The sequence below is a fragment of the Mesocricetus auratus genome, unplaced genomic scaffold, assembly GCF_017639785.1.
Source record: "Mesocricetus auratus isolate SY011 unplaced genomic scaffold, BCM_Maur_2.0 Super-Scaffold_100014, whole genome shotgun sequence".
Classification (NCBI taxonomy): Eukaryota; Metazoa; Chordata; class Mammalia; order Rodentia; family Cricetidae; genus Mesocricetus; species Mesocricetus auratus.
Genome location: NW_024429197.1, coordinates 66,821,363 through 66,848,921, shown reverse-complemented (window position 1 = coordinate 66,848,921; position 27,559 = coordinate 66,821,363). Strand labels below are relative to the sequence as shown.

At 44.2% G+C, this 27,559-nt stretch overlaps 1 protein-coding gene across 6 annotated transcripts in view; it reads right to left on the bottom strand.

Moving 5' to 3' along the window:
- Positions 1 to 27,559, bottom strand: part of Cdk5rap2 (CDK5 regulatory subunit associated protein 2) — a 182,551-nt gene that overhangs the window by 112,543 nt on the left and 42,449 nt on the right. For 5 of the 6 annotated variants that reach the window (XM_040757326.1, XM_013117133.3, XM_021230116.2 and 2 more), the window contains 6 exons: positions 26,817 to 26,974; positions 20,866 to 21,028; positions 19,605 to 19,658; positions 18,639 to 18,758; positions 15,961 to 16,053; positions 9,119 to 9,337 (listed from right to left, as the gene is read on the bottom strand). In XM_040757326.1, the coding sequence (XP_040613260.1) occupies positions 9,119 to 9,337; positions 15,961 to 16,053; positions 18,639 to 18,758; positions 19,605 to 19,658; positions 20,866 to 21,028; positions 26,817 to 26,974 (807 nt within the window). The remainder of the gene's footprint in view (positions 1 to 9,118; positions 9,338 to 15,960; positions 16,054 to 18,638; positions 18,759 to 19,604; positions 19,659 to 20,865; positions 21,029 to 26,816; positions 26,975 to 27,559) is intronic. The other variant, XM_040757327.1, reaches the window with a different exon arrangement.

Sequence of the window (27,559 nt, the reverse complement as noted above, 5' to 3'; positions counted from 1 at the left end):
CATTCTGGGCCAACAGTAAGCCGAGAGCTGTCTTTGCATATCAGGACTCTCTCAGAGCAAGTGGGTTGGTTTTAAAAAGTGGATTATTTGAAAACTCAAATATCCCTCAAATCTTAACATCGCATTAGAAATGAAAAGCCGGGCCCTCATACTTCTCCATCCAGAGAATCTGCTTTATCTCTTGCCGGACGGAGAATGAGAAGGTTCTCATCCATCAAATTTCAGCCTTATCAGGTTTTGCTGTGAGCAAGCTTGTCAAAGTGCTCGGTAGTTACTTTTAAATACACAAAGGCAATTTCTTCAAAATCTTAATGAGGGATAGGCATTCAGTGGCACAAGGCAAGGACTTTTCCAGAATCAGCATGAGGTGTGCTTGGAAGCTGGGCACCACGGAGCCTCCCTGAGCCATGTGGAGGCAGTCAAGGGGGAGTGCGCTGTGGTGCTGGGCCTCCTGTCCCACAGCACTTTGAGAAGCTGCGCTTCCGTGTCTTCTTCCTATACGTGCATTTGAACAACAAACTTAGAATGTTAACAATAAAAGACACAGGGAAGGAAGGCTGCAGAGATGGCCCGGTGGCTAAGAGCTCTTATAGGTCTTCCAGAGGAAGTTCCTAGCACTGACATCAGGTTGCTGCCAGCCACCTGTAAGTCCTGTTGCAGGAGACCCAACACCCTCTTCTGACCTGCATGAATACCCATAAGCATGGGATACACACATATGCATAATTTAAAAATAATAATAGGGGCTGAAGAGATAGGAATTAAGAGTGTCTGCTCTTCCAGGGTACCCAGTTTCATATCTCAGCAGCCAGAGAGTAATTTTTAACTGTCTGGAACTCCAGTTCAAGGGAATTCAATGCCCTCTTCTGGCCTCTGTGGGCACCAAGCATGCCCATGGTACACATGTAAGCAAAATAACCATACACATTAAAAAAAATTAAAAACAACAAAAAGGTCGTAAAATGAAAAGCAAATCAATAGAAGCTGTTGGAATACGACAGTCCTGCACAGATGACACACATAGAATTCTAGCACATGGGAAGTAGATGCAGGTAGGTCAATTTTGTCTACACACCGAGTTCAAGGCCCACTGGGGCTATGTAAGACACTGTCTTAAAAGCTAAAAATAAAAAGGACCTCTCTGGAGGATGGATAGAGAAGCTGGGGCTGAAGCTGAGTAAATATCAGGACATGACTGGGCCAGCACAGACAGGATACCACACTGCTCTGAACTATACCTAGGGGACACAAGGTAGCAAACTTGCCCCTCGTCCCGCCCCCAGGCTTCCCTGTGCCAGGCTCATCACCACCCCCATGCTGCAGCAGACATCTTATCCCTCTACCAGGCAGGCAATGCTACCTTCCCCATCCCTAGCACCAAGAGCTATTTCTTCAAGTCTAGGCCACATCTACCTCCGTGAAGCCTCCCCTCCCCCCTCTTCCCCTCTTTCCCCAGCACAGCTGCTCTGCTCCTTTGGGAACATTGAGTCTACCCGGCTATCAACACTGAGTGTACTTTCCTTTACTCCCCTCTAGCTGAATTTCCATCCCCCTTCTCCAGGAGGTGCCTTCAGAGAGTATGACTTGACCCCGCCTACTGCAGCCAGTGCTCAGAGCAAAGCCCAGCAGAGTGATGAAATAAGTAGTGGTGACAAAATCTCCCTGTCGGTGCCCATGGAGACTACAGCTATGCCATCAGAAACAAAGAGGTCAGCCTTTTAAAGCAGCTTTTCCAATAGCCTTGGGCAAGAGCTACGAGGATGCCCAAGCCTCTCTACCCAAGGACATTCTGAGTCCTTTCTCAAGGGGTCAGTCAGCTGGAAAGGAAAGGTCAAGCATGTTCCTCGGAGCAGAGGTTACTGTTGATCAAGGAAGATTCGAATGTGCAGTTTGGCTGACCAGGAAGAAGGTATAAACCACACTTGGCACTGCCCAGGGAACTCCAGTGGACAGAGGCCTGTCACTCTCACATATGACATTGCATTACTCATTTCTCTAATGCTAGAATACCAAGGATCCACATCAGTTTTAGAAGGGTGAGAATTGGTTTAGACAAAGTAAGTAGCTGGCTTAGAGTTTAGATTTCCTAAAGAAACTCAGCTCCACCCAAACCCAGAGCTGGTGTGCACTTCTGCAAAGACATGCTAAAACTGCTCTGTTTCACTACTTAGTGACCACCATGACACACTGGACATCATGGAAGGGACTATATCCCATCCACAAGATCCCTGCAAGAGAGAAATGGACACCATGGTTCACACCCATCTCAGTCAAGTGACTCCATCATTCTCTTACAAAAACCAGGATTTAAAACTTATTTTATTATGGGGTGTGTGTGTGTGTGTGTGTGTGTGTGTGTGTGTGTGTGTGTGTGTGTGTGTGTGTGTGTGTGTGTGTGTGTTTTGATCGAGGTGCCACATCGGGTTATGTGGAAGACAGGAGAACTGTAAGAGTCACTTCTCTCCTTCCATTTCTATGTGGGTTCTGGGGGGAGAACCGAGGATGTCAGGCTTGTACAGAAAGTTCTCTCACCCTTCAAACCATGTCACCAGCCCAGAAACTGGGTTTTGCAAGGACATGATGTCCCATGTAGTTCATTTAAACTGCAAATTATGATACAAGGACTTCGATTAAAAACATTTCACATATTCATTCATATTAAAAAAAAAAAAGCAAAGGGAGATTCTGAGCTTGGTAAAAACATCCATTGTCAGACCTATGGTGCTAAGTCTACCAGCCTGAGACACTATTGTCTAATGTCATGTATTGACGGAGGCTCTCAAGATGTACTAGATGCCACCCCAGTTTCATGTGGGGCTATCCATCAATGAGTACCATGAGATGTAGAGGGGTTCAGGCTGAACCACCCCAAAACTAAATCTATTCCTCATAGAGTACACAGGATTGGGCCAGCTTGGTGATAGTAACAACTTTAATTAAGAGTTTTGGCCTGTAGCCAGCAAATGCATCCCACAGAACTAAGTGCCAAGTACTGGAGTACACACTTGTCAGGGCAGCAGATAACAGGTCCTGTGACAGATGCAAGCACTGTTAGACAGCCTAGGGACTCCAGCTCAACCGCAGTCCAACACAGGCTGCTAAAACAAAAAACAACAAAAAAAAATTGACATGCTCTTGTCCTCACCTGCTCAGAGTAAAATTGAAAGCCTGAGCCAGAGACATCAAATCTGAAGTAAAGCTCCCTCACATGCTTCGCCAAACACCTCTCTCTCTCCCTCCCTCTCCCTCTCCCTCTCTCTCTCTCTCTCTCTCTCTCTCTCTCTCTCTCTCTCTCTCTCTCTCTCTCTCTCTCTCTCTCTCTCTCACACACACACACACACACACACACACACACACACACACACACACACACACACACACACACACACACAAGGAGAATCTTAAGTCTTTGGGCCAAACAGGGCATCTAAGTCAGACAGATGACATAAGGATCCAAGCCACCTCCTTGTCAAGCCCTACAGAGGTCATTTTGCTGCAGTCATGATGCTGACCTGGGAATACTTGTTCCTTCTCCCCTATAAATGCATTCTGAATTTGCTTCAAGGGATACAGGTCCCTCTGGTGGCAATGTGGCATAAAACCGGATGCAGAGGAACTGTACCACCCACAATTTTTGGCCTTTCTCATTGTAAGATCCCCACAGTAAAATTAAAGCTGGTGTTCACCAAAGCCTAACAACAGTGTGTGAACATTGCAAGCGCTCAATAAATGTGTGAGGAATAAACAAAACTACAAATTATAGCATTGCTAAGTCAACTGGCACACAGTCTGCAATCAAGGCGATTAAAACCAACATGACAGCTGACCCTCATGGGCCAAGTTCTCATGTGCTCGCACAGTCAGGCACAGCGAGTCCACTGGTCTCTGATCCAAACTGCTCCCAGCAAAGGCATTGTCTCCCCATACACAATGAGCCGGGAAATGAATGCTCCTGGCATGGGCAAAGGACGGTTTGATTACATCTGAGAGAGGGCTAAGTTGGCTTGCTATTAGGATTCAGAGAATGTCACACAAACTAGTCTGTTAGTAGGTCCTCTGTGTGGACTTTAAGTTGGGTCTCTTCTAAAAAACAAGGTTGCAGTATTTCCACCTGATTTTCAAGTGCCTGTCTAAGGGAACAGAACAACGAGAAACAGCTAGGCCCAGTCCCAGGATCTGAAAACCTCAATACTTACAAGCTCACTGGCTTGAACAGCATCGATCTTGCTGGAGTAGACCTGCTTTGACTGAATGGACTATTGTTCAAGACTCTGTAACCGTTCAGTTCAGCTCTCTTTATAAAAAAGGAAAAAGAAAAAAAAAACCTACCAGACACAATTCTTCCCTTGGGCCCCTGGAGCAGCTGCAGCTAGCCTTTTATCTTACAATGGTCATCTCCTCAATGCTGGAGACCTTGTACTTGAATTCCCTTTTTGCTCTTGCTGCTAGGAACTGCCCACCAAACCTTAAGTCCTTGTATTCAGTACCATAAAGGACACCACAACAATGCTTACCATATTTGCTACTGTTCCAAAGTCCTTGGCATCTTTTCCTTTGAGAGCCTGACGCCTTTACCTTTACTCCTGAGCTCATTTAATTGTATAACTTTATATAAACTACCACGTGTTTGAAAAACACACAGAAACAAATCACTTTTTAAAGCTTCAAATAATCAGAACACTGCAGACTGGTTTTCTTGAGAAGACATTATTCTGATCGGAAGAAAGTGGAGAATATAAAAATCTTCCTTTCTGCCAGATGCACCATATTCCTACCTACTACTGCTTTGCCAGCACTACAACAGTATCATAAGCAAAGTTCTGAAATTAAGAGACCGGATCCCATGCCACCTAAATCATGAGGCTTGGTTAATCTGTAAATGAAAATAACATTCCCTGGCTGTGGCCACATATTACAAAGCTGGCTGCTTTAAAAACTGCAGGTATACTCCACAGCTAGGGATCATGCCTGTTTGTGGTCATCACTCCTGACAACAGTTTCCATTATCAATGAGGTTTTGAAGACTGAACTGAATGTAGACAGAGAAAATGGTCTAGACTGAATATTTTTCTTTCATTACTGTTTCTATGCATGGAATACAGCAAATCTTGGAGAGAGTACCCTCAAGGTGAGGCTTGATTGTACAAGACCAGTTCTAGAATAACATCTAGGGCACCAAGAACTGCAAAATTAAGCGTCAAAACCCAATCATCTGCTCAATAAAGAGGTTTTCAAAAGAAGAAATATAATGGTCAATAAATACATGAAAAGGTATTCAATGCTCTTAGCCATCAGGGAAATACTCTGAGAACTCATGATAGCCTAGTCATAATGGCTATCTTCAAGTGTGTGTGTGTGTGTGTGTGTGTGTGTGTGTGTGTGTGTGTGTGTGTGTGTGTGTGTACCCCGAAGATACAAGGAAAGAAACATCCGTATTCTCAGCTGTGGTAAGAAAATGTGTGTAGCCACTATGAACATCAGTATGAAGAATCCTCAAAAACAAAACCAAACAAAACTGAAAACAGAACAACCATATTACTCAGCTATACCCCTTTTAGTACACACCCAAAGGATTCAAAGTCAATATACCACAAAGATGCTTAAAACTCCATGTTTATTTCTGTACTATTCACAACACCAGGAAACAGAAACAGCCTAGATGTCTACCAAATAAATTGGTAAAGAAAACCTGGCATATATTCTGTGGGGGTTTGACTGAGAAATGTCCCATGTGTTTTATCACTTGGTCTCCAGCTAGAGGCACGATTCAGTGGTACTTTTGTGGCAGTTACAGAACCTTTGAGAGGTGGAGCCTTGCTAAAGGAGCATTAGGAGGAATGCATTTGAGCTTTTTGAGTCTTTGCTCTACTTCCTGTTCTCTCTATGCACCCTATATGGATGGAAAGTGTCATCAGCCAGCTTCCTGCTCCTGCCACCAGGGGGTCCTCAACAGCTGTCATGCCTGTCCTGCAGCAACGGACTCTATCTCTTTGGAACCATAAGCTAAAATAAACCCCTTTTCTCCTCTAAGATAATTTTTATCCTGGTATTAAGGCACAGCAACAAAAAGACAACTAATTCATAAACACAGTGGAATTCTATATAGCTTTAAAGAAAACTGAAACTGTGATATTTTCAAGGAAATGGGTGGAATAAAAAAAGCAGTATATGAAGCAAAAGTAAGCCAGACACAAAATTGCAAATACCAGGAGGTTAGGGATATTCTCACACCACATAAACTAGGTGACACATTTTCCTCAGGGGCCTTCAACAATCTGCAAGCCACTCCCTTCCTCTGTGCTCCCGTGGCAGTATGTTTCTATCTCTTCTCTAGAAGAATGCCCATGTCTAGTAGAGGGGGCTTATACAAGGTACTCAATGATGCTGGACTATGAGTAGACGTCTCTTCTTTTTGAGGGCAGAAATAGAAGCCTCTGAGAGGTCTAGGGCTTCTGTCTCTGTCAATACAAAGCAATGCCAGCAGCAGCTGTCGAGTGGGAGGCATTCTGAATAATTAAAGAACCTACTTAACAGCAACAAGCTGATAAGATATGCATGGCTATGTTTCCACCTGTGTTTTTATCCTAGCACCATGAAGCAAAATAACTACCTCAGCACGCTTCCCCAGACTGGACCTCCATGATCCAGTGTAAAACACCCTCTTGAGAGGAACACAGCTAGACTCCTAGACTGTAACCAAGAGTTAAGTAGAGATGGCAATGAGGTGAAATATGTTAGCAAAAATAATGAAACTGCCCACACCACCGCATCAGGATCATGTACAAACAATGCCCAAAAGCAGTTACAAATGAGATGCCAGGAAGCTGTGTGTCCCAAGCCAACTCGCTCAAGGCCTTACAACAACGCTATTTTCTCTGGGCACCTGTTCACCCCCGATAAATGTGTGATTCTTAAGAAGGCTGCCAATGATGGTTTACATGCACACACACGCATACACGCACACACACGCACACACACGCGCACGCACACACACACGCACACACACGCGCACGCACACACACACACACACACACACACACACACACACACACACACACACACAACTCCTGCCAACAGAAACAGTGTATGACCCAAGCTGGGAACCTCAGAACCTCATCTGGCTGCACTGATGGGAAGCCAGCAGGGGCAGTGCATTTTGTGTCCTCCCTTTTCTGCAATCAACAGGAAAGCAAAGGCTTCAGAATCATACCAGGCATTTCATCAGCATCCAAAATATAGGAAACAGGTCTTCTATCAGAATACAGCAAACTGGCCTATCACAGCACACAATGGGATACCCCTCTGGACTCATGACAACCTGCAAACACAACTACATAACATACAATGTTTGCACACTGTGTGTTCTAATACCCTCATAACTCAAAGGTTATCCTAAGTGTTTCATTAGAAAGCATCCACATGCTCAGAGATATTAACTGTGTATTGTTTAAACGCTAAAATGTCCAACCCTGGGAGGAAATTTGAGTTCTCATGTGAAAGCTATCACTAAGAGCATGTGCCATTCACCATGGCCATCCTGTGTCTTACACAACGTGGAAGGTGCCTAGGCAACATGAATGATCCAAAACCACAGGGCAGTGATCAGTCTGGGATGAGTCTGTGACTAGATGGAGAGGGCAGGGGCACCGAGGCTGAAAGTAATGCTGACACGAGGAAAGACTTGCTTCACTCAGGTGGTGCGAGTGTAGCTGATGGTTTCTTCTCTGGATACCCAGTACTGCTCTCTGTCCTGAAATACTTATTACAGCATGCAAATGTTTGTACTTTACTTCACTCCTCAGGTATGGGCTTCAAGCTGGAGATCAGAAAAGCAAAGCAGCCAGTCACTAGCTCTTACCTCTACCTCAGATCAAAATGGGCAATCCTGTCTCCATGAATCTTCAGAGTGCAATGCAGACTGCACTGCTCTCCACCAAGCCTCAGACTGCAATCCCCTAATTCCTGTCTCCTCCTGCTTTATATTTCATTCTCCCCCCAGCCATATCACTCCTGTCTCCACCTCCCTAGTGCTGGAATTGAAGACATGTGATCCCAAGTGCTGAAATCATCTTTGTATGAGCTGTTTCTCTTTTAGACTGGATCATTTTTGTGTATCTCAGTGTGACCTTGAACTAACAGAGATCCTTCTGCCTCTGTCTCCGGAGTCCTGGAATTAAAGGTGAGTGCCACCAAGGCCTTGCTCTATGGCTGTGGCTAATTTTGCATTTTGGTCTTCAATGACTTTATTAAATCATAAATAATATATCACCACACCTCAGTGTTGACACTTGGAATGGCACCTGTGAATCCTGGCATCCCTGCTAAGAGTCAGTGGTACCTGTGGGCTCTCCTCCAAGCCTTACCTAATAACAACTGCCCACTCCACACTCTTGAGAATTGACTCATAACACAGAATCCATGACCATTCGGGCTCAGACTCAGTCCTGCACCTAGGCTGTGCATACAGACTCTCAGGAGGGATTCCATTAAAGCATGATTAGTACTTAAGTTTAGATAGAATTGAAATTTAATAATAGTGTAACAAATTTAAGGAGAATTCTTAAATGCTAATACCCAGCGTTGAATAGAGCACAGTCTTAAAACAGATCCAAGCCTGTGCAATTTGTCTGGAGAACAGTTTGATATCTATAAAGTAGTCTTTAAATGTTGGTGGGTTTTGACTCAGTAATTAAACCTCTGTTAGAAACAGCCAGTGAATAAATACTCACACACAGGAGCATTGCTGAAGCATAGGTTATAAGGTGAAAATACCCAGTGCTTTGAAATAAGAGTCTGCTTAAGTCAACCGAAGAGCCGCCAAATGACTAAATGCATAGACACCAAAAACATGTCTCTAAAGAACATTCACAACCCGGCAGCATAGCAGGAGTGACCAATGGATAAAGGAGCAGGACACAAACTATTGTCAACTTGATGGATATAGTGAGACAGAGGGTGAGTGAGAATGTCAAGCTGGGTCACTTCCAATAAGGAAATAAGGAAACCCCTTAGATTTTCTTGAGTTTTCTGCATAGCCTCCACCTCCCGATGAGCAGAAACCATCCCAGGACCCAGCCCTGTGCACCACCCATCATGTCAGGAGACAGGAGGCACTCACATGGATGGTTCGGGCTCGCCTGCTCCCCTCTTGGTGGGTTTCCTCCAGGTCCCTCTCCAGTCTCAGCTTCTGCTTCTTCAGGTCGCTCAACTCCTGGGTGACCTTTTTAACATTCCTGAGCAGTCTGTGGTTCTCTGTGCTCTTTGTGAGGTTTTCTGACTGCAGCTTGACCAACAGGGATTCCTTTTCCTCCAGGGCAGCCTTGTAGTCCTCAGACCCCTAGGAGAGACGGAGGGCAAAGGGAGCTGGCTGTCACATAAACAAACCTAGATGACCTCCTGTTTTTGCCTTCCAGGTAAGGAAGAAGAAAATAATAATAACAAAAATATAAAAAAATAATAAAAAAAACATAACAGGCAGCATTCAGTATGCAAAGCCCAGGGAGTCGCATCTTGGGAGAATACAGGACAAAGTTTAGGTTGCAGTTTTGTTGGTAAGAGAGGAAAGCCCACAGCACGGTTAAAAAAGAAGAAGAAGAAACACAAACTGTTAACAAAACTGACTTCAATGAAGTGGGAATATAGCTGACTTTTCTGTTTCTCTGTATTTTCTAATGTTTTAAGGTAACTGAGCAAGTTACTTTCATAATAGTTTAAAAAGTGACTTAATTCAGTAACTTTAAAGGGGTAGAGAATGGGCTTTGGAATATGGTTCAGTGAAAAAGTCCTTGCCTAGCATGTGTGAAGCCCTGGGTTTAAGCCCCAATATCACAATCAGCCAATCAGTAACAATAGAAAACAAAAAATGACAAGCAATGCTCTTTTGTTACTATGGCTCACACCCAGAGTTATCTGCAAAAACGGAGTCACTGGTCAGCATGGCAGTCAAAGTCTACTTTGAAAGACTCTAACATCATCAAAGTTCAAGGGCTAAATGTATCAAGAGTATCTTTATTTAATTAATATACAGTTCACCTGAGAAAATATTTACATGATACACAAAAATGAACAAAATGTTCTAAACCACCAGCAATAAAAATAATGAACTATAAAGTAAGTTCTAAGTTACAAAGTAAGAGAGTTTAAGTGGATCATCTGGTGCTATTCGGCTTATGGTTATAATTCTAACTGGCCTGGAACAAGATATGTAGACCAGACTGGCCTTGAAATAAAAAAGATCCGCCTGCCTCTGCCTCTCAAGTGCTGTACCCCAAGAGGGTTAAAGGCATGTGCCATCACACAGGCCAAAAGTAAACTTTTTAGTAAGTATGTCTTTCCAATTAGACCAAGGCTCAAGATTAAAACTCCAAAATTAATGATACCTGTGTTGTCAAAGTCACAACTCAGACTGAAGTTAAGGCCCCAGACTAAGAAAATTCATCTTTGCCTGTCACTATTCAGCTCTTAGCTGTTCAGGTGGTCAACCCACTTGTTCGGAAGGGAACTACAGCCACAGTTAACCTAGGATCTTAGGAGCTGTGCCTTTCCAGGCTCCCTACAGCCCAGGCATCTAGCCCCACATTCTAACTGAAGTTACATGTTCCAATGTAACTTTCTGGAATCTTCTGATTTTGTTTCCTTTGAAATTAAATAAAAAGAAGCAGAAGCCTAGGTAGGATATGAGACCAAATTGGTATTAATATTGATGGTGGTACTTAAACTCAAGAAGCAAAGGCCAACAATGACTGCAAAATGCTCATCGTCAACAAGGAGTTAAACTATGCCCATAACTAGATGAAGTTCGGGGCTGCTAAGTGACTAGTCTATCATCAGACTGCCCATAATTAAATCTGGAATTCAAATGATTCCTTGCCTGTGTTCTTCTCTGGCACACCACATGCCCTCACCAGTAAAGACTCTAATTAACACCAATACACTGGCAAGAATAAAAACAAGAAGACTAAATTTGAAGAGGAAGCGAGAGATGGGCATCAGTTAGTGGAGTGTTAAACAGTTACTGCTCACAGCTAACTAGTGGCGGAAGTTCTGTAGGATGACTGCATAAGTAATGACGGCAAAGCCTCCTTAAATATCCAACCTCAAAGCACTCAAATGCACACATTCGACTCATTTCATAAAAACACTTTCCATGTTAAATTTTCCTTAAACAGCCCCTTGAAAAACTTCCCTAAAGGGCCCTTTACCTTTTCCTGAATGATGCCCAAGTGGCAAATATTTGGCCCAATTATGTGTGGCCAGAAACTAAAGGCCAAATATAAAATTAGGCAAATTATTCTTGCTCACTATAAAAGAATTCAAATGCTGTGGACCAGTTTTAGCTATGTGGCTTGGGAGATGTTGCCTTGGAAGACTGAATAAAGAGATGCTGAAACATACATGTGAGTTGACAAATATTTCAATATGAAAATTTAAAAGTCTAAGTAGATTTTCACTATGCTACCATGGTAATAATATTAAAGAAAGGATTATAGAATGAGAAATATATAACGGCCCAGTACACATCTATAGTTCCAGATACTAGGGTTCGAAGCAGGAGGTTCACTTGAGCCTAGGAGTTTAGGACCAGTCTTGGTGTGGCAGTTTGAATAAAGATGACCCCAAAGGCTCATAAGTAGTGGCACTACTAGGAGGTATGGCCTTGTTCGGGGAAGCACTTCACTGGGGGCCATCACTGAGGTCTCAGATGCTCAACCCAGGCCCAAATGTCTTTTTCTTTCTGCTGTCTACCAACCTAAATGAAGAACTCTCAGCTCCTTCTCTAGCACCATTTCTGCCTGCATGCCACCATGCTTCCTGCCATGACAATAATAAATTAAACCTCTGAACTTATAAGCCAGCCCCCATTAAATATTTTCCTTTATAAGAGTTAACATGATCATGATGCCTCTTCACAGCAATACTTACCCTAAGACACTAGGTAAGATAGCAGAACCCCAATCTCTTTTTTAAAAAAATAGAGAGAGGCTGGAGAGATGTTTCCTTTAGTAAAGTGCTTGCTCTACAGCACAAGGACTAGAGTTCAATCCCAGCACCCACATAAAAGCCAGAAGCAGGTTTGCCCATTTGCAAGCCCAGAATTGGGAAGGTAGAGGATGCCTAGGGTTTACTGATCAATCTAGCTAAAATGATGAGCTCCAAGTTCAACAAGAGAGCCTGCTTCAAAAATTAAGATGGAGACAGAGGGTGTTGATCTCTGGCTTCCATAAATAACCACATACATATGTGTACACACACAAATGATTTCCTTTAACTTTTTGAGTTGGTGTGAGTGTGTGTGTTTTTGTGTGTGAGAGAGTGTGTGTATGTGTGTGAGTGTGTGTGTGTAGTTAACAGTGAACTATTGTAGAAGAATCTTTTTGTACATTGTGAATATGTGTCACTCTGATTGTTTATAAAAAGCTGAATGGCCAATAGCTAGGCAGGATTTCTGTGCAGAGAAGACACTGGGAAGAAGAAAGTGGAGACACCAGGGATGTAGAGCAAGCAGGATGGGCACTAAGGAGATGAGGTAACAAAGCTACAAGGCAGAAAGTAAATTAATACAAATGGTTAATTTAAGGTATAAGAGCTAATTAGAAACAAGCCTAAGCTATCAGTTGAGCTTTCATGATAAGTCACTGTGTTAATAATGGGAAGCCAACCGTCCCAATGAAAAAGTCCAACTACAGGTAATTTCTGTTACTTTCTTTCTCAGTAAGTGTCTTTACTTTTCCACATGGAGGAGAATGCCACTTCCTATCCAGAAATAACTTTGAATGGGCATGAGGAGCACCAGCCAACCTACACTGTAACCTGCACACAGTCACACCTGTGATCTGAAGTTGAGTCTGTGCATCTGTACCTTGGCAGCTACTCTAAGAATTTAAATATCACAAGAATTTAAATATCACCTGCTGCTGCTTCGTTGTCAAGTCTGATGTCAAATCAACTCTGACCTTTGTCTTTTTCCTAAGACTTACTTTGTTTTTAATTATGTGCATTGTATATGTCTGGGAGGGGTCACATGGGCCAAGTTATCCACAGAGACCAGAAGAGGATTTCAAATTGCCTTATAGCTAGAGTTACAGATAGTTGGAAGCTGTCCTACCTGGGTGCTGAGAACAGAACTCATGCCCTTGGAAAAGCTGCAGGTGTTCTTAACCACTGAGCTCTTTCTCCAGCTCCCACAATGGCTTTTCAACTCAGACTACAATTAGTTGAAATCACACCACAGACCAATATGTCCTTTTACATGAAAGAAGCACATTTAAAAGTTTGTACAACATTGAAACTACATATGCCTCAAATGAAGCACTTGTACAATCATGCAGTGTGCATGTGTGTACTCACACACACACACAGCAGGGCAATGGACACGCTTTGGAAACAGAATGCCATGCTAATCCTGTTCTCACACACTCTCAAAAGGTCAAAAGCATACCTATTTGGATGAAGCATCAAGAGACGTTTAGAGACGCTGCTATTGCGATATCTCACTCCGCATGTATTGCATTTTTACCAGGAACAAGGGCCATTAATAACTGCATGTAGTATGTCTAAGCGGCAGTCAAAGTTTACAAGGCTGCTTTCTTTCCTTCAAGCCTCAACAGAACAAGGAAAAGCCAACTATACTAGGGCTCACAAGGATGACTGGACTCTGGCTATCAACTGGTAGCAATTTTTTTCCTTAAGCAACAGAAAATATTGATGGTTTTCCAAAGAATTTGGCCTTTAATGCTTGTTTTTTTTCTAAGCAAGGGAGAAATGATGTAAAATGTAAGTGCAGCTCAATTTCATCATCTACTGTCAAAACAGTAGAAGAAGCAAGTCTGAGATCCCAAAAGCGGAGATCTGTCTATGCTGCTAGCATCCATGATTTAAACTCAATTACCACAATTATTCTTATTGTGAGCCAAAGCTCTGCAACAGATAAGGCAAGAGGTATGAATCTTGGAAGTCCAATAGCCCTAACTCAGACTGAACTTGACCACCAGAAACAGCCTGGTGCAGGGGTGAGAGGAGAGCTTCAGCAAGTCTGCACTTGACCCTGATGATGGAACTTCACTGACCCTGCATCGAGTAGCAGGCTTATATAAACAGCACGAAACTAAATGGGAAAAAGAGAGGGACTTTCATGAAGATGGGTGAGGCATCCTTGAAGCTCAACATTGTAGGCATCAGAGATCAAAGGCATCAGAGTCGGCACCACAAACTCAGAAAGCAGCAGGAAGGAAGAGGCAGCCAGGAAGGAGGAATAAAGAACTCCACGCTGTGAGTGCTAGGAGCCCTGGGGTCAAATCCTAACCCTGTCCCCTGTCACTCACCAGTGTGGTGACCCTAAGCAGGTCACATTTCTAACCCTGGAGTTCCTTACCAATCAAACAAGAACAAAAACAACGTCTACTTTAAATGTTAGTTACATAGATAAAGAGGGTAATCTACAGACAACATATAGCAGGACTAGGTACAAAGTATGTATTCAACAAATGGCTGCTATTAAAAGAGAAACATGGCATGTCCTCTCTCATATATGGATTTTAGACATAGAACTGGGGAGTGCCAGCCTACAATCCTATGGCCAGAGAGAGTCTGGGAAACAGAAACTTCATTTAGCGGCTGATCGAAGAAGAGGCAGACTCCCTTGGTTAAGTACTGAGCTGAACTCAAGAAAGCCAGTAACAGAGAGGGAGGACTGATGACCAAAGGGATTAAGACTGGGCTGGTTTAACCCCCAGAAACAGCTGACCAGACAAAGGTTAACTCTTGAATCCCAGGCATCAGCCTGGGAATCCAGCATGGGACTGATCAAGACCCCCTGAATCTGGGTGTCAATGAGGAGGCCTAGGGAATCTATTGAGCCTTGGGCAGCAGATCAGTACCCATCCCAAATATACACACGGACTTTGGACTCCCACAGAACAATGTGAGGTGCACTCTCACCCTGAACTCTTGAGGAAGGGTCTAGGTCCTGCCCTATATGAAATGACAGACTATGGACACCCCCATGGAGGGCCTCACCCTCCCTGGGGGAATGAGGGGATAAGGGGGGGGTTGGGGGGAGGGCACGGGAGGAGGGGAGGGAAAGGGAGAGGGACCTGGAACTGACTTGTGAAGCAACCTTGTTTCTTATCTAAATTTAAACTGGAAAATAAAATAAAAAAAACAAAAAAAAGTGATTTACTCATATAAACAACTGCTTTTAAGAGACAAAATCAATTAGTCTTTAGAATAGTAAGTAAAGGTTTGTCAAATTTCCAAGTTTTCAATGAATTGAAGCTAAAGCAACACACAGTTAAAGGCAGTTTTACCTTTAAGTGTCTAATACAGACATAACATTTCTATGGCTTTGTAACATTCAAGGTAAAATTATATTCTAGATTATAATCAACCATGTATAAATAATCTATTCATGATTGGGTTACTTAAAGAATTCTTTTTATTTGTTTTTGTCTGGTTGGTTGTTAAAAGTCATTGTATTTCAGATCTTCATGTAAAAATTATTAATATATTATCTTAAAATTAAAAAAACCAAATGGCTGCTATTAGCTATAACTGCTGAATTTACATCCTTACTCCACCATCTGTTAGCTGTGTGACAGTGAGTAAGCTGCACACCCTTAATGAGCCTCAAAAACCTCACGAATACAAGGGTATGATAGTCATTTTCCCCAAGAACTTTGAAAATTAAATAAGATATGCTATCTAAAAGTAAACTCAGCACTTCCAACTATGAGTAGCTATCACCATCATCACCATCACCACCACCACACCACACTGAGAAGCCAGAGAAGATCCCCAAGCTGGGAAAGGACCAACCATTAATTAGACTCAACTAATTCTATCATTAAAGACCATCAACCGTTCCCCTTATTAAGATCTCCTGGTTTCCCTTCAGTGGCAAAGTTCAGATCTCTCTTGGAATGAGGACCTGAGACAGCCACTTACACTAACGAAAACTCTTACCTGGAATTTTGTGGCCTGTGTTTTCAAGGGAGCCTCTCTGGCTTCGGCGAAGGCAGCAGTGAGCTCTTTGATTTCGGAGTTAAGTTCTTCAACCTGGAAAAACAACATAGCTGGGCTATCCTTCCTTGGAAGCCCACATGCTTTCCCCTTACCTGTAGTACTTAGAGAAATAAGCTCTGAGTGGGATTTCAGGTTTTGCCATTTGGTAACTGGGCAGCTTACCCTCTCTGAGACTCAATCCCCTCACCTGTTGCCATGGTCTGCATCAAATCATATGTCCCCTAGTGTCAATGTATCAGAAGCCTGCTTCTCCATGTGGCAATGTTAGGAGGTAGGCCTTCAAGAAGCATGCAAGTGACAGGTCCTTGGGTACTCGGACCATGCTCCTGGGCTTCTAGAGGAGCCCAACCTCTCAGGTTTCAGCTGACAATGTTGCCTGCCTTCCTGTTATTAGCCACTAGAACTTCATCAGAGGCTGAATACATCAGACAGTGTGATACTGAACTTTAAGCATCAGAAAAAATGAGTAATATGAGCCCCTTTATAAAGTTATCCTGCCTTTAATATTTCAGTAATGCAAAACAGACTAATAAATGATGAACACCACTCATCCAACTATGATGTTGTTAGTGCTACATGAGGTAATGGACATTGGTGCTAAAATAATGAGCATTACTACTATTACTATTACCACCCATGACTCATCCAGTATCTTTGTGTGGTTTCTCCCAAAATGTCTCAGCTTCTCTACCCTGGGATCTGCCATGAACTCTGACCACTTTTGACACTTTGGAACTAACTGTTCTACTACTAGTGTCACAACACACTAAAGGTCTCCTACTCCAGCTGGGCCCCAGCACATCATATAAATCATAGCTCCTATGGTCAAAAGCATGCTCCAGACTTGTACTGCTCTCTGTCTCCTAACTAGGACAGCCTGTACATTCCTCGAGGTCAATGCTCCTATCTCAATGTCATGCTCTACTTTCTACTCTCTGAACCATGTCAGTGTCACACATCCCCAGTCACATAAACCAGACACCCAGAGTCACCTTGACTGTTCCTTCTCTGAATTCTTACATCTAACCAGCAGATTTTCCCCATTTCTTCCTATTTTTAATTCTTCTAATCTTATTTCTTGAATACAGCTCCCTTCTTCCATTTTGCTTGCTGTGACCTGTGTTCTAATAAAGCCCTTCTTGGTTCTCCCTTGAGCTATGCACATTCGACTCCATTCTCTATCTCCTGAAGTCACTCTTCAAATACAGCCAGATGCTTCTTTAGGGTAAAATGTGATTGCCCCTCCTGCTACTACGCCACTGGGCCCTTGCAACATACCCACCATCAACAGTCTGGGAACCCCAGAGCATTTGTGGTGCCTTTGGCATTCATTGTTTTCTCTTTCCAAAGTGGCCTCCCACCTGCATCTCCCCAGCCTACGCCTTCTCACCATTTAGGACTTCTAAGCACCACCCACTCCCCACATCCACCCACATCACGCCCAGGATTCTTCCCTAGCTCTCCAGCACCTGCACGTCTCTCAGTTCCAACCCCGTCCCTCTGACTTGCCCACCTACAGGAGTAGAGCCGGGTCTCTCTGGTGAGTGAGGGCCTTAGTAACCACTGAGATAAAACAGACCAAGTGGCAAGAAAAGAGCCATCAGCCACCACCTTGGATCCCAAAGGCAACAAGCCAGGTGAGCTTTTTGCTTCCCAGTCACAGCCTTGCCTCCCAAATACCCTCCTCTCAAATTTCAGTTGTCTCTCAAAGGAGTTAGTCTGTCACAGGCTGGTCAATCCCCAGCCGCATGCTTGGGTAAGTCTTAACTGAGCTGCTAGAAGCACAGCTGAATTTAAAACCCTTGGTTGTTGTTTTTCATTAATGTCACTAGCTGTCCCTTAAGCAACTTCTGTCCTCATCGGCAACTGAACTGCGTAGCTACCAGTAGTGGTTTGGCCTCGCTGGCTGCAGTCAGAGAGAATTCTGTTCCCTCAGGCTCTATCGTTGTCACTGATGGGAACTTTACCTACCTAGATTTCTATCCATCTACAGAACTCAGGGGTCAAAGGTTGATGTGCAATTCTGCTCGCTCAGAAAGGCTGAACAGCAGGTAGCTAACCTCCTCTCCTTGCTGGCATCTCCCCCAAAACAGGGCATCCTTCTGCTCAACTCCCACTTAAGAACCCTAGCTCCTCGTGGTCCCTCCCTCCCTCTTCCTGTCACTTAGTTGCTAACTCAACCTCCTGACCCTAGGCTACCTTTACTCAATCAAAGATATGTAACACGCCTTTGCATCATTAAACAAATATTCCACAGCATAAACAAATGTAACACATCTTAATATTCCACAACACTTGGCGCTGAGGCAAGAAGCTCACCATTGCTTGTCTCGTGTCTAATTACATGTTGAAATTATTTTATTCATATACTATTAACTTACATCTATGCACCTCTTTCAATGTTGCTTACTAGAAACCTTAAAAAATAAAATGTTTTATTCATATTTAGTTACTGACAGCACTGACAACGGTTTGTCACAGCTCCAACTGACTAGAGGATCCACTTTCTGTTCTATTTTAGCACTTAAAACTTTCTGTCTAAAGCTAAAACTTCAGGAGAGGCCAGGCAAGCCTCGGAAACTAATAAAGAAAAATCCCACTTCACTCTTCAGACATACCTCTTTTTCCTTTGATTTTAATGCCATGGTTAGGCCCTGAATGGCTTTATCCCTCTTTAAGCTATTTTTCTTCTCTGTAGCAATTTCTCTTTCCTTCTCTCTCAGGTCCTCCTGAAGTGCCTAAATTAGATTAGAAAAAGATTCACGAAGTTGATGTGTTCCAACCAAAATGCACTGTAAATATATCTTTAAGAGCACACTCAAATGCAGTTATTCTATCTCATTCCTGTCAACCCGTGATTAATGCTTCCTAGTCGAGCCGAACGCTGTGGCATCAGCTCCCAGTTACTGTGTTACTGCTCACGGCAACAGGGCCGGGTGAAGGGAAGGGGACCTGATCGCTTGAGAAGCTGACAGCTATTCCTATGGGAAGGACTCCAGAGCCTTCTAAAATCTGAATGCAGTCACATCAGAGTCTTCGAAACTGCACCAGGTTATTTGGAGGGAATAACAGATCATTAATTTCATTCCTTAATGCTACAAGAGCTAGCAGAGAGTTTGGTTTGATGGGGACTGGGCCTTACATTTACAGTCTGAGTTCACATCTTAAGATAATCACTGCTGCCTCCCTCCTGGGCTGTTGTGAGGATCAGAAGAGATAATAGATGTGAATGCACTTTCTAAGCTGGCAGGCCCTGAACACATTCCAGCTGTTGTGACTAAGGGCCCTTGGAGGCCAGGTGATGGATCAAACAGGCAGATTCCTCCCCCCAGCTACGTTATCATGAGCAACTGACTTCGCCTCCCTGAGCCTCAGCTATCACATCTACAAAATGGGAACGTTCACATCAGAGTTACAGCAAGGACTGAGGAACTCCCTCTACCGCGCTTTATGCGTAACTGGCACTCAGAAACATTAGGTAAACGGAACCCACTGTCACAAAGAATTATCTGTTGCACTCAGAATAAAACGATGAGCAAGAAGAGAATAAGTCTCGAATACTGTCTTAAAATGAATCAACATACCTGGATCTTCTCTTCAAAGTGGCTTCTCTCCTTCTGCCATTCCCTTTGTGCAGCCTAGGGAAAGGCATTCGTGAGTGAACAGAGAGGAGGACCATGCCCAGAAGGAGGACCATGCCCAGAAAGTTTTCCCAGTCATCTGAATGAGCACCTCGTTCCTCACTCCCTCCACTGCTGCAGACCTCATTAACACAAGTGTGCCCTTCCTTCTTCATAGGCACACTTGGTTTGAGCGAAAACTGGTGTGAAGACAGCTGCCCACAGTGTGGTTATCAGTCCCACAGAGTAAGCAGGCACTTCCGAAGAAAAGGGAAAGGGCCCACCGGAGAGCAAAGCCTGGGAGGTGAAGCAGCAACCCATGAGAACTAACAGATGAGCCTAAAGAATCTGCTACTGGCCAGGCGGTGGTGGCTTATGCCTTTAATCCCAGCACTCGGGAGGCAGAGGCAAGCGGATCTCTGTGAGTTCAAGACTAGCCTGATCTACAGAGAGAGTTCCCGGACAGTCTCCAAAGCAATACAGAGAAACCCTGTCTCAAAAAAGAAAAAAAAAAAATCTGCTACTGTCACAAGGATAGGGACCCTGTTCATAAAGAAATCATGAACTTTCTTGAGCTTCTAGAACATACCCTGAGGTAAATAGACGACTCAGCAGACATCCTTCACCCAAGGAGAATGGAAAGTCAACATAGCTTGCCCTGGAGGTCACAAGAGTGTTGGGAGTCCAGGAGATTTGAGCCCAACTATTGACAACCCACTTCTTGGAGCCTAGAGAAATAGACTATTCTGATGCTGGTCCTAAACTCACCCAGGGGATCACAATGTCTACTTAGCCAAAAGGCTGGGAGGCCTGAACAGGGTAGTATGCTGGACACCTCATGTGCTGCGGCAGGCCCAGAACCGGTTAGTTCCCTTCCCCCCACAGCCTCTGATGTTTCACACCAAATATGGCCTGCAAGCCCGCCTCTAACAACAAAGGAAATATGGACATGAACAATGTACCACAATTTTACACTAACTAAACCCTAAGGATGAAAAAGAAGCCCCAAGGTGACAGCAAATTAACACATGGTAGAATACAGATGCAGAAGTATAGGACTCATGAACAAAGGCAGGCCCTAACAAAGGCGGCTCCTGCAGATTCCTCAGCTGACAGAGAACTCGGATGTGGAAGTTACTGTGCGAACCATGCAGACTGAAGAGCGCCCCACTTCACATGGAACAGTCTGATATGCTCCCCCTCCTGCTGTGCCCTGTCGCCTCACCTCAGCGTCTCTCTCCTTTTCTTCCCTCAGAGTGGCAGAAAGTCCTCGGAGTTCTCCAGATGACACATTCTCGTCAGGAGATGCCATCTGAGATTTCTCCTCTTTAAGGCACTGAATTAAAGCTTCTTTGCTCTTCAAAGACAGCTTCAACTCCTCAATCAGTCTAAAAGAGAACAAAATTTAAATATTAATTCTGAGCTGCTCTCTTAGCTCAGTGGAGCAGGAGGAGGTAGGAAGCGGGACCAGACATCTTCAAAGTAGATGTGTCCAATGAATACGAATAAACAGAACCGCACTCTGTGGGTCAGAGAGCAAAGGGCAGAGTTTATATAACATTCATGAGTCTTCCTGTCTCCAGCCTGGTCCAGGGATTTAGCTCTGAGCTGTGCCTGGTCTGTTCAAGCCACGCACCTGCTCAGAGACCTTCAGCAGCCCTCACCAATAGCAGCAGATTGCTAAGTTTTGAATAAGAAATCCCTTCTCCAAAAGAAATCTGTTCCTGAGGTCTAAGCAAATAACCAATCGAGAGCTGTTTGGGTGGGTGTGGATTTCAAAGCAGAACTCTGTCTCCACAGCTTGCAGACAATGCTTAAAACACACCACATGCCAAGCTAACAGCCAGACTTCGGGATAAGGCATCCCTGGACACTGGCTCTTCAGTCGTAACAACCCCAGCTTCATTTTGATCCCCAGAGCTCGCTCCAAAGCTATTGTGTGCCCCTCTATGTCTCTGCATGTGCTATCAATACCTTCTGTCCAAACACCTTCCTATCCTGCCTGATAAACACCAGAGTTCCTTAATCCGTACCTTCCATCTCTGAGTCTGCGAGAAGCTTTGCCACCTACAACCATAACACCTTCTAGATGTGAACATTTCCCTCTCTGGAACCAAATTCAACTGTTCTGTGATCAAGCTAAGTCATTCGACTTCTCTGAGCCTGTGGTGGACAACTTAAAAAAAAGTGCACTTCTGTCAGACAGCTGAAATCAACAAATGACAGTTAGCATGCTGATTATATCACATGTGCACGTGTGTGTGCATGTGTTTTGCATATGGGTGCTTATCAGTGAAGGTGTGTGCAGAGGTCAAAGATCGTGGTCCAAATATTTTCCTCAATTGTGTTTCCTCCTTATTTTGGCTTAGCTGGGCGACTGACCAGCAACCTCCAGGGATCCATTCGTCTCTCCACCTTGCCACACTAGGATGCACATCATCACACCAGCTTTATATGATCATGTGCTGGAACTCAGAACTCAGGCCCTCATACTCAAATGGCAAGCATTTTATCCACTCATCCATATCTCCAAACCAGCCCTATACGTGCTATCTTTTCAATATTCGACAATTATTTTGTCAGAGGACTTTCCAAAGAGCCTCTTGTAGCTAAGCCTAGAAAGCAACCTAGTTTTGTAGGAGTAGAGGCCTAGAGGCCTGGCAGAACCGCCCTCATGAAGCACCTGGCTTCCCTGTCAAAAGGGCGAGGAGGGCGACACAGAAACACCTAGCAGCATACACTGGCGTCAGAGCACCAATGAGATCTACACGACATCCCAGAAACCTGGAGGGAGGAGCAATACTGCCCTCTAGGGGTTCAGCTCTGATACAATCATAAGCAAATGGAGTGCTAAAACTCACCAAATGTAGATTTAAAATAAAAGGTAAGGGCTAAAGCCAGGACAACTAAAGGCCACTGAATGCTCCACCCATCACACGGAGCAGCAGTCTTGAACCAATAAGACACCCGAAAGTGTTACATCTTTGGGCTCAAGTATGGAATTCAATGTTCTCGATGCCAGCAACTCAAACTTTGAAAAATACTATTTAGTTTGAAGAAAACCTATGTATTGGCTATGGCCAACCTATTGGGGTCCCCAACATGATCACCTTCAGATGCAGAACAGCTCAAAATCCAGAGTGAAGAAACTAAAGTAGCGAAACAGATGGTGGGAGCCCAGGAAGACACTGGGAGCACCCATGCAAGACGGGGCCAGACTGTGGATTAAGCTCATTGTTAATAAAAAAACTGGCTGATGGCAGGGCAAGAAGAGATGGGAGAGAAAGCCTGACACAGGGAGAATGAAGGGCGGAGGATGGGCGGAGTCAGAGACGCCAGTCAGCTGCCGAGCAAGCAGGACACATTTATGAGGTTAACAAGCCACGTGGCAAAGCTTAGATAGAAATATGAGTTAACTGACGTGTAAGAGTCAGCTAGTAACAAGCCTGAGGTACCTACCGGCCGAGCATTTATACTTCATATTCAGCCTCTGAGCCGGTTATTTGAGACCAAGCATTCAGGATAGGAAACATCCATTTACACCCCAAGATTCAATAGCTTGCCGTGCCCAACAACAGGTTCCTCTGAGTGGCCCATCCAGATCCATGTCACCTGGATACAACTGATGACCCTGCTGTGCTGGGCTCAATGAGATTCGTCCCTAGAAATTTACCAAATGTTCATATCCTTGGTGGAAAATCAGGGGGCCAGCTGGTTGTTAGTCTTTGGGAGTTTAACTAGGACATCTTCATCTCTCAGACTAACACATTTGTAGACCTGACAAGCCAGGTTTCTATACCTGTCTAGTCAGCCAGGCCTGAGCAAATGCCAGGAACATACAGCCTTCAGCAAGATCCCCCAACCTGACCATCCATATCCATGGAGAAGCCACCACCTGGACCAGTCTACGCACTCCTCCACATGTCCTCTCCCCAAACAAACAAGAATCCAGACTTAATGGTGTACATGTCAGGTCTGTACACCAAGTGCACATACTGTTACTTCGCACACGCCAATGCTCTTCATGGGCAGCTTCTAGGACTCCCCAGAAAAGAGTTCCATGCTCAAGTACAGAGCCCTAAATTCATCTCTATCAAATGTTATTGGGACCTATGTATCCATTCTACATAAGCAGAACCACCTTTGTCTCTGCAGTTCCAAATGTATGACCAAGGTATGCTTTCGGCATGAATCTTCATTTCCTCCAATCCCAGCCTGAATCTAGAAACCTCCCCTCACCCAAACTCCCCTCACCCACACCTCCACTCATAGATGCTCACAGATCCCACAACTCCTGTCCTAACTGGAAGCATCATCCTCCCATTCCTACCTCAAAACACCTCCTCTCTTCACTGTTCATTTTCCTCCAAACTGAGTAAACTGTACCACCACCTTTCAGCCGCTCATTCTCAAAACTGAAAGAGGGGATATCAGCGCAGTGCATTCCCTTCGCTGCCAAAGCCCTTAGGCCCGCTGTGTGCAGTCACCTTCTGTCACCACCTGTTTGCCCCATCCCACCCCATCTGGGCATCTACATCAGCAGGAGAGTCCAGTGACCATCTCCACGGCAAACAAAGAACTGCAATAGATTTAAATCTAAACATGTAGTTTCCCCAAGCTTTTCCCCCTTAATTCTTCAATTGACTTTTCCATGCCCTTCAGATGAAGTACAGATTCTTCCACAAGGCCCAGTGACCTGTCCAGTATATCCACACTGTATATGCTACTTCCCTATTAATCAATTAGTAGTTACAACGGTCAGAACCGTTTCGTGATGCTTATAATTAAGTAACCCTAACCCAGTCACCTAACAGTGTCTCATGCCTGCCCGGGCCATTTATCCCACTTCATGCCATCACATATCACCTCATCATCACAAGAAGGTGAGCCCAGCATTTTTTATAAAACAGATCATGTTCACATACTTTACCACAGACTAGTGCCGCAACTCTGTTTTTTAATCTCCTACTCTAATTTATCAATTAAACTTTAGCACAGATATGCAAGAATTGGGGGGTGGAGAAGCATAGCAACTGAAGGGCTGGATACAGTCAGGGTTCAGATACCCATGAGCATCTCAGTTAAGGGAACTCTACTTAACACGAGAAAGCTTCTCTGGGACCTCTGCCCTGAATTTGTAAACACTAATAGTAACCCAGCATTTGTTCTATCCAGTCCTAATCCTTCTGCTCCTGAATTTGTAAACACTAACAGTGGCCCAGTGTTTGTCCCATCCAGTCCTAATCCTTCTGCTTCTGGCTTCCACCTAGCCAACCTGGTAAGCTTTGATTTTGACAATGGAAGCCTCCCTTACTGCTGTAATCACTGCTGTGTGGAATAGAAGATACACAAGAAGTATCTGTTGGATAAATCATCCAACAGAGCCAATGAAGTAACTGCTAAACACATCAGGACCCTCACAAGGCTCTGTCCCATAATTTCTTACAAATCCTTTCTGAACCTCTCCTTTCTTCCCAGTCCCAGGTACCCAGAATTCTCCTTTCTTGCCCTATGGTCAATTAGACATTCTACTCCAGGCTAATCTATCCCTTGGGCACCTTACCCCCAATTTAGCTTCTAGGATCCATAGTTCTCCAAGAAAGACAAGCTCATGTGCCTTCTAAGGACTTCACTGTCAATCAACAGGGAGAGAGACCATGGAATACAACAATAACTTGTGTAGAATTTCTCAATGTGGTAGCTCTTAACTGTTCATGGATGGTACCTGGGGAAAGAAACCAGCAAAAGGGACCCCTCCTCTTCCTGGCAACATGGCCAAGAAAAAACACCGAATTTCAAAGAGATATATGGGGCTGATAACTCATTTCCTCTACCAAGATCCAAGCACAATACTTCCATTTCACAGATCAAAACTAAGGAGGCCAGTTTCTGACCTCCATGCACACACGAGCCAGTGCATGCGTGCACACACATACACACAAACACCCCAAAATTAAAATTTAAAAAACCATCTCTAAACAATGAGCCAAAAGAAAACTGAAGAAAAAAACAACAATAGAGTCCTCTGAATATGTGAAGTGAGAGGGCACTGAATATGACCATGACCACAGGCTCCCTCAGCACTGATTTAGTCCTCTCTCACAGAGAATCCCAGAAGGCTTGCTCAGCTCACTTCCCAATGCCACACTGAAAACAAAGTGGCAGACCTGAACACTAAAAGATGGCACTGAGTGGCGCCTGGCCACTAGAATCTGAACAGCTAGGCTCCTGTAAACTTTGGAGGTGACGGGGAACATCAGGAGTTCAAGGCCAGCCACACAGTGAGTCTGTGCCAGTCTGGACTACTAACTAACCAAATAATGTTCTGGGGCACACAGTTCCACAGGGCACTGAATGACCGAGAAAGGAATCTTCTGGAGGAGACCGTTCACTCTGGAACCATCTCACCCAATTCCAAATAGGTGGGACTCAGCAGTCACCTATGTTAGCAGTGTGATTCCACTACGTTAACTCTACCTCTCCCACTTAAGAGACCAACAAATAAGAGAATCAAAATGTCACAAGCAAATTTCAACTTCTTAGCACTCTTGTCTAAAGTTTAGCGCAAGTCACAGTGGTCATTAATTGACCTAATAGCCCTACTGCCCACCCACTTCTCTGAGCCAACAGCATACATTTTATTTGCTACGCCTTGAAGAACTCTATTTGTTCTTCTTTGCCTATAATACTGCTTAATTTGGGCCTCTAGCCAGCATTGAAAACATGATGGAAAACAGATTACACAAAATTCACTAGTAGTTATCGTGGGGTTATCACCACTTACTGTTCCCTGTGGAAAGAACCACAGGAGAAATTTCCCTCTGGTAGAGCCAAATAAAGCTGGACTTCTCACGAATCCATGGCTTGTTTTAGCTCTCGGGTAATGTGAACCTCAAGTTCACAGGATCGTTTTTTTCCTTTGGCTACCAGAAAGCTACAGACAAAGCTAAACACCAGACCCCGGGTGGAAGTGTCCCTTTACAGCATGAGCCTGTCCACCAGCTGTCTTTCGCCCACTACTATCTCCTTCCTTTTTGTCTGCCATACTCCGATCCCCACTTTGCCATCTTGCTGTGCTGAGTGGACACACTCCAGTAAGTAGTGAAGAACAATGACAGGAGAGAGGAAAGGAAAGACAGGAAGATCCTCTCCCAGGCCACATGAGCAGGGCCAGACCTGTCCTTCTCTTCCAGAGCCAGAGTCATCTTCTCCAGGCCCCCCTCCTGCGTCTTCTTCATCGCTGAGAGTCTGCTTTCCAAGCGGAGGCGCAGAGCCTTCTCTGTCTCCGTGCCAGCATAGGCCTTCTCCAGTTCTGCTTGGGCGGCTTTCACGTCCTACAGTTAAATTAAATGCATTTGATGCAATTTTTCAATACAATTGGGAACATTTTGAAAGGAAATTGGATTAAAATATAAATATTTATGACTTTTTCTCCGGCACATTTCCCCTCCCTAAATGTACTATACATGGAAGGAATCAGTAATAAATACATTTGCCAGCCATTTTTCCCTCTTGTATCGGAAGAGTAATGGGCACTTCCAATGGAAAAGAGTCAACTCTACAAGAACTGTACTTTTGGTTTTGAAAAATCAGATCAATATTTACAGCTTCAATGAGAACAAGGAGAAATGTGCTTCTCAATACTAAACATGCGTAAATCCCAGAGCCACCCTAATCTCCATGCAAATTCACCCACAGCCCACCACCTATCACTATTTCTTTTTAAGATGATGACTACACAATTCTAAAATGCATTTCTGTATCTCCAAGGTGATTTAGGTGCTGAAAAACTCCATGCTTTTCCCTAGTGCTCAGAGAAGACAGCATGGAAATTATCTCCTAGCTCATTCAGGCCATGTTCTGTTGGAGGAAAGGCCAACACTAAGTGGCCTGGAGTAGGTCTGACTTCGCCCACACAG